Source organism: Manacus candei, unplaced genomic scaffold (assembly GCF_025592945.1).
Source record: "Manacus candei isolate 608988 ecotype Guabito, Panama unplaced genomic scaffold, ASM2559294v1 h1tg000023l, whole genome shotgun sequence".
Taxonomy (NCBI): Eukaryota; Metazoa; Chordata; class Aves; order Passeriformes; family Pipridae; genus Manacus; species Manacus candei.
This window is the reverse complement of record NW_026138071.1, coordinates 1,914,821-1,927,525: the sequence shown is the minus strand read 5'-3', so window position 1 is coordinate 1,927,525 and position 12,705 is coordinate 1,914,821. Positions and strand designations below refer to the sequence as shown.

Below are 12,705 nucleotides of genomic sequence, written 5' to 3'. Positions count from 1 at the left end.
CCACAAATACCGGAGTTACAGTAGAGAAATCAAAATCGTTTAGTGAGTTGAATCGGTGTCTGACCTGGGACCAGGGTCTTGGCTTTTCAAACTCCTTTTTGGCTCTCTAGTCACCTAGGATTATAAAGAACAAAATATGAAGGCATACCTGCAACAACATGCAGTTTCACTGATCGTTTCCAAAGCAATAGTGCCCTACAGCTCATGAACATTAAAAAAAAAAAAAAAAGAAAGAAAAGAAAACCAAGGAAGAATTTTTGTGTCTGTGTAACCACAGTAGCGTTCACTTTCGCTGCCCGAGTACCTGCCTAGCTGACAGCCGAGCGCCGCGCCGAGCCCCCGCGGCTGCTCCTCGCAGAGGAGACATGGCAGCGGTGCCGCCCGGGGATGCACAGCGACACGGCTGCGGAGCGCACAGCGGTAGGGAATAAAAACCCCCTGCCGGCCCCCGCTGGGGTGTCTGTGCTCGCACCTGTGCCCGGCCCGCCCCGCCCGAGCGGCCGCGCCCCGCGGAGGGGCTGCTCCTGCGGCGGGGGCGCCGCGGCCGGGCCGGCCTGGCTCAGGAAGTGCCGGCAGGGGAGCGGCGGGGGCGGCCGCCGGGGGCCGGGCCGGGCTGGGCTGTCAGCGCGGCGAGGGGCAGCGGCGGCAGCGGGGGGAGCGGAGCGGAGCAGGTCGGAACAATAGCGGGCGGAGGGGAGGGGGCCGGCGGCGGCGGGGCTCGGCACTCGCACCCCGCCCCGGCCGCGCCGCCCAGCGCAGCCCAGCGCAGCCCGGGGGCAGCGCAGCCCAGCCCCGGGGCAGCCGCCCCGCAGGCACCGCGGAAGGGATGATCCGGGCGGCGCTCGGCTGGGCTCGCTGCTGAACGCGCCTCCATCCCTCCCTCCCTCCTCTTCTCCCTCCCTCTTTTTCTCTCTCTCTCTCTCGGCTCTCCTCCTCCCTAACTCACTGGATATTACCAGCCGCCGGGCTCGCTGCCGCCTCTCCCCCAGCCATGAATCCCGCCGAAGGGGCGGCGGAGGAAGGCGCTGTCCCTGACTCCGAGGTGGATGCTTTCTTCCGAACAGGTAGGGGAGCTGCGGGGAAGGGGCCGGAGCAACACCGGGCCCTGCCTCCGCCGCGGGATGCGGGGCTGGCGGCTGCGGCGCGGGCACCGCCGGCAGTGGAGTCGCGAGTAGGGGAGAGGAGGGGATGGAGGGGGTCCCTGCCTGCCTCTTCGCTTTGTCTTCTTCAGCCCCTCGCGCGTACGTGCCCCGGTCGCCTCTCCCGCCCCCCGGGAGGATGTTACCCCGGGGCTGCGCTCCCACCGCCTTGGGAGAGGACCGGCCGGGCCCCCTCCCCAGGCAGGCACAAAAGCCCCGCGGGGATGCTCGGGGAGAGCTGCCGCGTTGTCACCCCCCGCAGGAGGCAGCGCCGGCTGGGCCCCGCCGGGCCCCCGCCCCGGGCGGCGGCACCACCCGGGTACCGGCCGGTGTTTGGGAGCGGAGCTGGCCGCCTGCCCTGCCCACCCCGCGCCGGCCGGGTGGAGCGCCGGGAGCTGCCCCTGCCGCCCTCGGGTGGGCAGTGAGGGCAGAGACGCCCCGGGCAGCGCTCGCCTGCAGCCTCGCTGCCGGCCGGGGAGGCTGACCCCGCGGGGAACGGCTCGCGAAGTATCTCAGGGCTGGGTGAGAGTCCTGTGTTTCGCTCCCCGGTTCAGAGGATGCTGAAGTGGAGCCAAGTGTAGCTGGGCTACGGCAGAGCGTGGTGTTGCTAATGAAGCAGTGGTTAATTAAATTCTATGGGCAATAGCTCCATGCTGGGGTCCCCACTGCATCACCCGTTTGTGGGGTGGTATTTGTGTGGGAGCCACCAGCACAGTATCAGCATCTCGAGTGAAGCAACTTGTGGTTTGCATGACACACCCCCCTTCTCTCCCTTCCCTCCATCAAAATCTTAAGAAAGTATTATAATCTTCTTGGTAGATTTTTAATTAAAAATTGTAAAGGATTAAATGCTTCTTTCACAAGGGCATTGACCCTTATGGGCTAGGACTGACACTTATTGCCACAGCTGTTTGTCAAAACTCTGCTTTTCAGCTGTTTTCCTCCCTCTACCTGCTCATTAGCTACACACAGTGCTTTGAGCTCCACTTACCAAAAAGAGATTATGTAATCACCAAAACTTTAAAGAAGTAAAATCCTGAAGGCCTGCAGCAGCTCCCTGCTATGGTAGACTGCACCCCATTTATGTGAAAACCCTTTGATCCAGAGGATAAGTATAATAAGGTCTGGCTGTGTGTATCTTGTGATCCACAAGTCATTAAGCCATAGGATATTTGCTTGTTGATAGCCTACCTGGTTACAAGCTAATTTCCTAAGTCTCAACAATGACAGATTTGTTAGGAGAAAAAAAAAGAGAAAAATAATGCACCAATTTTCCTTTAAAAAAAACCCCTGTTAATTAAGGTTTCCCTCCACCTTTTTCCTCTTTCCCCTTCTTCACCTCAGGCTGAATCATTTCTCTGCAACACTTCCCTCTCGACATAAGCACGTTAGCAGAATTGAATTTGGAGAGAGTCAAACCTATCTAGCTTATATGAAAGAGGTATTCCTAAATGAGGGAAAAACACAGGGAGGCATGTGGCTAGACATTTCTACCAACCTGCTTCCTTCACCTGAAATTTCACCTGTAGATCCACAAATACACTTGTCACCTGCATTATACATTTAACATGGAGATTTCAGAGATTCTTCTAATACTTCTGCTTGAGGAAACAAAATCGCAGGAACCTGGGCTTGGAAGGGGGGCCTAGGCCACATCCTTGCAGTGAAGCATGTATCTGTAGGCTATCTCTGATGCTTGTCTCCTTTACATTAAGGTTCATCAAAGAAGATGGCAAAATTCAGGTTTCTGCACCATTATGTAGCATCTTGCGTCCAAAAAGATGATACGAAAAAAGCGCCGAAGTTATTAGTAGTTAATTTTGATTGTCATTGGTTAGAATGGCTGGGCAACATCTCTGAGAAATGGGGAAAGCACGAGAGCAGGCACGACTTGTGTGAAATGAGACTGTTGGTTCTCTGCATTGTTTGGGCCCCCTTCTCTTCTGGGGTTTGTGTGCTGCTGTTGTGCCTGTCTGAAGTTGGGTTAATGGATGGCTGAGAGAACAGCTCATGTGGGGCTTGGGAGAACAGTTGTAGCCAGGACACAACTGACTCTCCCGCACCTCTCAGGCTGGCAATAACAACCCTGCCTGAGTAGGGACTGTGAGACAGGGTCTGTTAGACCTGCAGAGACCTGCATTGACTTAGCATCCCTTTCCCCTTGGTATTATCTTTTTTTTAATTCTTTGTCCTGACTTATATTCTGGTTTTGTAAAGCATAACCATTGTCTTATGTGCCGTTGTACATTCACATCAAATAAAAAATGAATCTGTGTAGTTTAAAGATTAGCTGCTCTAAAAGCACATGCATATACTAAACAGCCTAAACTCTACCCAAATTCACAGCTACCACATGGAAAAGCATGAACTCATTATTCTCCATGAAAATAACAAGGGTCCGAGTAACTAATATCTCTCTCAGAGGCTTTTAGCAAGCGGCTGGGCTTTGCACTGAGCCGGGAGGATCGATAGGCTGCTCCCTGGTACCGGCAGAGGAGGCTGATGCTGGGAGTGGCGCCGCACGCAGAACAGCTCCCCCAGCAGCACCCAAACACTCGCGGTACCAGTCCCTTATCAGCGGCGACAATTGAGATAGCAGCTTTCTGAGCTGTACCTGGAAAGTCAAATTGAAAAAGTTAACACCAGGTAATAAAGGAAGGTCTGTTCTGGTGCTTAACACTGATGAGAACTAGGAATGACTTTAGAAAGAGGGTGGATTTAACACCTGTGTGGTTGATGCTGGCAGTCAGTTAAATCTCCCTGGAGACAGGCAGGACAGGGACTATTCCAATTTTCACCATGAGATGTACGCGGAAGGAATTCAGGAATTCTCCTTTAGACAATCAATCCTGTGTTATTGGGATAAAAATTAACAGGCAGGGGGACTTGAAGGGCAGAAATTACTATAGCAGTCTCCAGCTCTGATTTCTAGGATAACACTGGATGCTGAATTGCAGCAGTAATTTCTGTGTGATGTCTGTCGCTTCTGTTTGAGCTTATGTTTCAGTAAGAAACCAAATCTATGCCTAGGTATTCCTTATTAAGTTTCTTATGTCTTATTTTGGTGACAGATAAAATATGAGCAAGTTCTCTGGAATTCTCAGTAGTCTATATTTAATGTGTACTGAGACTTCTATATTGCAAGGAACAGAATCCAAATACTTATTGTTTCAAACATAAAGTAAGTCACTTTGTAAAGTGCACAAATGATAGATATCCCTTGGATACAGACACAGAGGGAAAGTTTTCACTTCCTGCCTAAGCTGCAGTAATTTATGCAATGTGTTTTGGAAACAGAGGTGAAACACATGAGGAAACCCTTTTCCAAAAGTTTTTTTACAGAGGTCAGAGACAGAACAATTTAGCAAACTACCAATTACTAACAAGAGTAATCATCAATATTTCTTATCCACTATCAGGTACAGTTTTATTTTCTAATTTATTTTTCTGGCACTTAAATATAGCATTGATTGTGTCTGATATGAAGATGCCAACTTTGTCATTGATACTTCCCGTGTGTGAGTCGAAAATTGATGTTGTTCCATCTCCTTTGAACGCGATGAATTATTCTGTTTGCTTTCTGCTTTTCATCTGGTTATACTTCTAGCATTGTTCATTTGTGCATGAGTGACTGGCGGCTCTGCTGTTAAAATAACTTTAAAATAATTGGCAGTGGCCAGGCTGTTTGATCAATAGATGTGCTTGAGATGATGTCTGCAGAGAAGTGCTCCTCGAGGTTGATGGACTCAAGTGTCTCCTCGTAGAGCAGGTAAATTGATTCAGTCGAGTTGTCACTGGGGGTGAGGTGTTCGTGTGATGCCTGGCTTCCTCACCTTGAGACTTTTTAATTCATAAGGCCTGGTCTGGCAATGTGTGCTGATAAAGGAGGCTCTGTTGCAGAAAAGACTGTCAGGTCTTTCCTACCACTTGGAAAGCCCTTGTGTTCTTTGAGGTGATGCTGTTAATTAAAAGCTGTACCACTCTCTGGAGGCTTTGACCTCTGACCCTGTCAGGAATGTGAGTTTTGTTGTTTTCTTTCTTTATTGTCTAATGCAGGTGTTTTTTGTTTTGTCGTGTGATTGACATGGGGGAGGAGGACAGTTATCTCACTACATGTGGGGCCCCAGAAGCCTCTTGTCACTGGATACCCCAGTGCACGTGGAAGGCTGTGTGGCTCTGCCCTGCTGTTGTCCCATCTTCTCCACCTCAAGACTTTGAGGCAGCTCTGTTAGTCTGGGAATTCACGTATAGACATGGCAAAGGACATAAAGGTGAATCAAGAGGTCTTGGTGAGAAGGCTGTCCTCTTCCCCCTCTCACCATGCTGATGCTGCTCAGAAATGGGGCAGAACCTGCTGGTTTGTGGGGTCTTGTGACAAAAAGTGGATCTCTTTTTGTCTGATGCTGAAAGGGCACAATTTAAATGAGTGATTTATATTCAGATAATAATTTCTTTCCTATACTACTTCCTTCTTCCTCACTCAGAAGGGCATCAGGGATGACATCTGATAGTTATTTACAATGTGTTTGTTCAGGATGAGATTGCATTGTGTTATAGGCCAGTAGAAAGATACTTATTGTGTTTGATATTAATTCAATTAATATTGAACAGAATTACTTCCAGAGGAAGGGGCCTTTCACACCCAGCTTCTGTTCAGAGCTCATGTGTACGGAAGTTCACAATCCCTGATTTCCAGGACAGGGTGCAATAGGAAACATAAGCCCATAGCACAGACATTAGTGAAGTGCACAGGCACACAAAGCTCGATGTGGCACCTACAAAAGCTGTTGGTGGGGGCCTGTTGCCTGTGTTGTGTTTTGGGGTTGAAATTCTGAAAGAAGAAAATTGTATTCTTGAAGTCATCAAAAAGGAACAAGCTTCCTAGTGTTTGTGTAGACTATTTTGCCTGTGGCCTTAGATGACCATGTGTGTCTTGGGATGATGAGTGGCATGGATAGAAATGAGCATCCAACCTGGCCAGGTAGATACAGCTGTTGCTGTTTCCTACCACCTGCCTCCCATACTGTATTTTTTATCAAGTCCCACAATAATAACCTACCGGGGAAACATGAGGTTTTAAAAATGGGTTTGGTGGGTTTTCCTCGGTGTAATTTCCAAGCACACCCCCATGTTAAGAGCCTGTTGGGGAGTCCTCTGGCTGGACAGGTGCTCTGGGCCTCTTGAAGGTTGGGAATGAAGTATTCTGTTGTTTCAGCTGCTGTGACCTTGTGGTCTTTGGGAAGGTCGATTATGGATGTCGAGCAGCTTTATTGCTCCATGGTGACATGTACCATACAGTACCCAGTGGTATTTTAAGTATTTCATAGTTACATCAAAGAAAATACTTATGGAGTATTAGGCCTTATAAACCCATAGTGCTGTGTCTTTTATGGCTGGAACTTAAATTCATGAAACGACTTAGAGGTATTTGTGCTTTTGTTTGATTTGGACTAGTGTCCTGCTTTTAATATTTCTTTGGATAAACAACTCCCGTTTTACAGCCTTGCATGGCTCACGCACCCTGTGTTTAACTGAAGGGACTTTGCCACTTGGGGAATTTTGCCTAGAGAATCTGGCAGGAATAACAGTGAATATTACAATATACGTTTTGCAAAAGAAAGCTGGATACAAAAAGTCAAGTATGATCGTCTGAATGGAGAACCTTAAAGTGTAAAGGGCTGTAAAAGAAAGAAGTCATAATATTTTAAATTATTTCTTTCCCACTCGGTCCTGGGATGGATCGTGTTACTGTTGTACAGATCCAGAGAACTTCAGAGGAATTGTTTGGGAGTTTTCACAGATATAACAGAAAACAGAACTTGGCCCAGACACTGCAGTGGCAATCGTAAATCTGGGTTTAAGTCAGTCACCTGCGTGATATGTGGACTGCAGTGTGTTGAAATGGGATTTAGAGCATTTTGTGCTAAGAATAGAGTAACATTTCAGCAAAATATGAAAGTATACATGTTATATTTCAGATTTGGTCCAGAATGAGCACTGCGTTTGAATCCAGGGCAAACACTTTCCTCTGTTGTTAGTCATTGTGAAGGTCGGCAACCTGTGTGATTATTGTGGATTCATGTTAGTTTCAGTTGTTTTTCATTTATTTTATTTTTAACTATTCAGTGAAGGTTAAAAGGGGTACATGGAAACAATGTATGTTCAGTGCTGAAGAGTGTAATATCATTTAAAACATTTGTTGAAGTTTAAATAATTTCTGTTTCCTAATCAAGGGATTAGAAGATAATTCTGTTTCTACTTTTAAATATAAACATAAATATTCATTTTGTTTGCTCATTTTCATTAACTAGTGCCTTGAATAAATTGTGGTTTATTGGGGTGCTTTGTGTCTTATCAACGTGTGGCTTTGCTACTAAAATCTAGGAGTGTTTTCTGTTTCTTTCAAATTACACAAGCTGAGAACATACAGGTACATAGGTCTAATTTGTTGCACTTCCACTTCAAGGCAACAAATTACCTTTAAAACTAAAAATGGAATTCCTTTTTTAGTAACCTTAATTATATGAACCAGCATTTCAGTTTCACTGATGGAACAAAACTACCATAATTAGGCAGCCTGTAGTTTTTAGTGTAAGGTCACATCATGCTTTGCTGAGAATAATAAGAGGAAATGATCTTCAATTTAACATCTCGGTGACTGGCAGACCAGCTGCTCTAGTCATTTCTTTTAGTGAAGTGGCCTTGGGAAAAAGGGTGAATGTGTGTTGTTTGTAAGAGAAATTAAATTAACCTTGTTGCATAATTGGTACCCACATAGACATGGTGGAGTTTTCAGTGTTTTAAAATACATTTTGGGGATGGGGTTGGGGGGGAAAGTGGTGAAGGGGAAGGTGTGATATGTGGAATAAGCTGTGCTGAAGTGGCAGAAGACATGCCTTACCTTTAAAATAATAATAAACAACATTACAAGGAAAGATTTGACACCAAGACGTTGCTGTCTTCTGGGGATTGTGACCATTTCTTTACCAGGTGAGTGCTTGGTGAAGCAGTAAAGGCAGTAGGTCAGGCATGCTCAGGTGCAACTGAGATAGAGAGGGTGGTTTATTACCTGAAATCAGAACATATAGATATATATCTCAAAAAGAGCTTTGTATAGATTCACCCGGTAATATCGGCGCTGCTGGCACGGTTCCTGACTCCTGGAGCGTACTCTGGCGCTCCCGCTGTTTTAATGGCAACTGGCAGCCTACTTTGGGAGCAGCATCGTCAGCTGGAGACAATAGTGTCTGATTCTTGTTTGTCAGCCGGGACAATGGCCCTGCTGATGGGCTGCGGCGGAGGGGAGCAGGCTGCCTTTGTATGGCAGTGCCGGCATGGCAGATGGCTAATTGGACATGATAAACCACGGGGGCAATGGGGGAGAAAAAGGAGATCTGCGGGGATTATCGGCTTGTATCCCCCACACTAGGGAAGAAATGTATTTTAAAGACGTTATCAACTTTAGCGCTTTGCCATGAATATATCCTTCAGTAACGAAGGAGGAGGACACTTATCTAAAGTCTTGCCTTAGCTGATGTGAAGTTCACTTTATTATCTGGGAGGAAATCCCATTACTCTATGGCAAGGTAGGCAAACATGTGGCCCCCAGAGACACTGGCGTGGCACTTAAGAAAATTAGCAGTGCATATTTTTCACCAGTCTTGTAAGCGAATGTCAAACTGTTGTGCCAAACAGCATCCAAGCTGAAAACAAAAGAGCTTTGCCAGCTGTGTTCTTTAGGAGTGGAAAGTTATGATCTACCATAGCCTGTCTTGACATGAAGAGATGTCATTCAGTGTTGGAGCACTGAAAAGCTCATTAATAAAGATGGAATTTCTTTATTGAAATGTATTTTATTAATCTTAATAGAGTATACACTATGAAGCCAAAAACCTGAGACCCTTGCACAAACAAACCTTTGCTTATTTAAAACATCTTAGTGAAAAATGAAATTAAAGCCCCAAGGTTAGGTCCACAAAAATGATCAGAGAGGTTGGAAATGGATTCTGTGAGGAAAGGGTTCTTCAGCCTGGAGAAGAGAAGGCTCCAGGGATACTTTCTCATGGCTTTTCAATATTTAAAGTGGGCTTATAAAAAGATGAGTAGGGCCTGTTGTGATAAGACAAGAGGTGATGATTTATACTAAAAGAGAGTAGATTCAGACTAGAGATAAGGAAGAAATGTTTTAGGATTAGGGTGGTGAAAACACAAGCACAGATGGCTCAAAAAGGTGGCAGATGCCTCCACCTCTGTAAACATTCAAGACCAGGTTGGACAGGGCTCTGAATAACTTGATCTTTTGGAAGATGTCGCTTCTCATGGCAGGGACCTTTAAAGGTCCCTTCTGATCCAAACTATTCTATGATTCTAAAGTATCCTAGATAGTTTTGCTACGAGATATGTAGGCTTAGCTAATGGCTTTAGTGGCTCCAAGCTGTGGGCTGTGAGTCCAAGGCTGTGCCCACAGCCTGGTAGCAGAAATCAGAAGTTCATCCCACTGGATGCATTTTAATTCCTTGTTTGCTCCCTGCCACCCCCGTTAAACAGCAGGAGAAAGCACACCACAGCTTGGGGAGTAACTCCACAGAGGAGGTATGAGGAGTAAGGCTAAAGGGGGGTGTGTGTCGTGTGGCTGGTGGTTGTTGCAGTGAGCTGCAGTCATCGCTGGCTTTAGTTCCCTGCTTTGTAAAACGGTATCAAGTGCCTAGAATACTTTGCTATTTTAGTGTCTCTCATAATAATAATGTTATGGCGTATAACAGATACATTTAAATTGTAGTAAAAATAAATCTGCAAGAGGTTAAAAATAATAGCTAGCAAGAAATAGGCAGTTCTCTGTGGAAGCAGATTTACTTTCTGTGGAAATATCTGGACTGTGTTTCTCTTCCACTGTTTACTATTGTCTTTTCCCACGGCACGAGTATAGTGGAAACTCCAGATGAAAACTTTCAGCGAGTTGCCTTTGGTTTCACAGGCCTTTCATGTGCTGTACCTGTCAGTCTGAGTAGCTTTTGAAGCTATAGGTGCAGGAGACTATTCAAAGTATTCTGAGTGAATGCAAATAAAACTTTGAATTGGGCAGTCTTCTTATAGGGTCTGTGATACTGTCATGTTATGATGATTCTTTACCAGGGTTTATTATTTGTATTATTGTCAGTCACTGATTAGTTTCTTCTGAAGCAGATGCCCTGGAAACACTAAACAAAAATATGGTCCTTGCCATTGAGTGCTTATGATAAAAGCTGTCAAGTGGATTGTGAATTTCTTTAACCAAAGACTCATGTTTTACTTTGCTTTGTTTTTAAACATATCTGAAGGACAAGCTAGAGGAGTTACAGAGTCTAACACTGGGTGTGGAGCAGAGGGAATGGCTGAGAATAAGGTACTAGCAGAAAAACAGGGAAGAAATGAGAAGCCTGTAGGGAAACCATGGAAGAGTGCCACAAAGTTACATCGCAGAGCACTTCAGAACTGGAGGGCACTTGGCTGAGAAAGGGATCAGAGTCTGCATCCTCTTTGGAAGGGAAGCAGGTGATGTCAGTATGGGAAAGGTCAGAAGCCAGAGGAAATCACAGAAATAAGACAACAATATGTTTGACTAGAGTTGTAACTTTTGGGATGGAAAGCCAAAACTAGGGGTTTTTTTTAGAGAAAAAAATTGAAAGACTCTCTGGGTACACAGTGAAAGCAGGGAACAGGCAAAACCTGCGCACGTACCATGCTTAGGCTGAGGAAAGCAGCCGTAGGAGGTACTGCAAAGCACAGGAAAAATAACAAGGTTTTCTCTTCTAGGAGATGTCCCATATCATTGAAGACTGTTATTATCACACTGCAGTCTTTTAATAGTGATGCACCAAATGCCTGTCTTGCTTTGATGCTGCGAAGAGGAGGCATTTCCGTATGAAGCAAAGACACAGAGCCAGAATCCTTGGGTGTTCTGCTTCACATTTAATGCATCTTGTTCACAGAAATATGTCATGAAGAGCCAACCTCCTTGGACTTGACTGCCACTCTGTTCACAGCAATTTAACTTTCCTGCTCTGCTTTTCTGTGCTGAGGCAGGGAGTTCAGGAGTGATGTTAATTGAGTCAGTCTGAAGCATTCAGATAAATTTAGTCTTAAGGAGCAAGTCAGGCCTACCGGGTAAATAGTAATGATCGTGTGAGTTTGGAGGACTTAGATCTATGGTGTGTGAATCTCCAGTTAACAGCTTGCTCCTATTCAACTCAGTCCTGCTCAAAAGTTAGCTGGGGTGTTAAATAGGTCAGCTATCTCTTACAGGTGCCTGTTAGTCTGTAATCTGTCTGGTGCTTCAGGTTATTTGTCAAATCCCTAATGAGATGGTCTTGAACTATTTGAGGCCAGGAGAAAGTTGTTAACACTGTCTCTGGTACTAAAACTGAGCAGAGGGGAAACCCTGTTGGTTGGATGAGTTTAGACCTATTGAAACTGCTCCGTGTGGTAATGGGAGTCTGTAAAAATGACACTGCCCAACATGTAAGCCCGTATAATGGGAAAAGATTTTTTTTTTTTTTTTAAAGCTGATTGACTTCCTCATTGAGCTGTGCAGTAAGGTGTAACTAGCAGCTCAGACCTGGCTGCTGTGATAGGGACTAATTCCAGTATTTTTCAACTCCATCATGTTTCAGCCTGGGAGCTTTATGATGCTCATTTGCAATACCTCAAAACCAAAGACTGGCAGGTTCTTCTTTGGGTAGTCAAAGGACAAGTTTCTGTAGCATCCACCTCCAAAATCAGGAAGTGCTCAAGATGTGCACAATGAACAATAATTTCTTTGCTTGGCTCAGCTATTCTCAGCTCCCCTTGGTGTGCAGTAGTAATGGAGATAACAGGAATTAGAAGTAATACACAGAATTAGTGCAGCATTTCAGAACATTTTAAGTGTCACAGCCTTTGTGTAGAATAGGGAGATCTCATCTATAAAAAGGGATAACCAGGCACAAAGCTGTAGTAAGTGGTTTTCTTGAGTTTGTGTGGACTTTGTGTTCTTGAAAAACCCGTGTCCTGGGGGTGGAGCAGATCCTGACGAAGCTGCATGGCTTTACCTTCTGTTGGTAGGGCACAGGCCAGGAAAAGCACACCAATCCTTTTCTACTGTAGGATTGTCAAAAGTCATGGCTGAAGTGACAAGTGAAATCAGAGAGATGTGCAAACACTTGGCTCTTCTTAAACCACTTGATATGGGTGCCTATATATGGATGCAGGTGACCTACTTCAGACAGGTTGTACATCTTGGCCTTAGTCCTGGAAATGAGATTAACACACCTTGCCTATGTCCACACCAAGAAGTCAAATGGTCTTAAGATTTTTATTACACTGACCATATTTTTAAATATACGTAGGTCAGAACTACAGCTGGTATAAAAAATGGCCTGATGCCAGTGACAGCAGAGGAGCTACAGTAATTTACACAGGCAGAAATTTTGGCCTGTGTTCAGCTGTCAGACTCGTGTGGGGATGGGGCCAAAGAAGACTAGTAGCAGAGTAAGGATATTTCCAATGTAATGTGTTAAGACATCCAGATGATTTTGCTCATCACTGTGGT

The 12,705-nt window shown here is 45.5% G+C and overlaps 1 protein-coding gene across 16 annotated transcripts in view; it reads left to right on the top strand.

Annotated features, from left to right (window-relative positions):
* The first annotated feature begins 200 nt into the window (after positions 1 to 200).
* Positions 201 to 12,705, top strand: part of KALRN (kalirin RhoGEF kinase) — a 505,663-nt gene continuing 493,158 nt past the window's right edge. For 8 of the 16 annotated variants that reach the window (XR_007904562.1, XR_007904561.1, XR_007904560.1 and 5 more), the window contains exon 1: positions 960 to 1,064. Coding sequence is in view for 13 of the 16 variants with exons in the window: in XM_051787535.1 (XP_051643495.1) it covers positions 992 to 1,064 (73 nt within the window). In the remaining 3 variants the exon portion in view is untranslated. Of the gene's footprint in view, positions 421 to 666; positions 1,065 to 12,705 lie in introns of those variants that run through there. The other 8 variants (XM_051787530.1, XM_051787531.1, XM_051787528.1 and 5 more) reach the window with 4 other exon arrangements.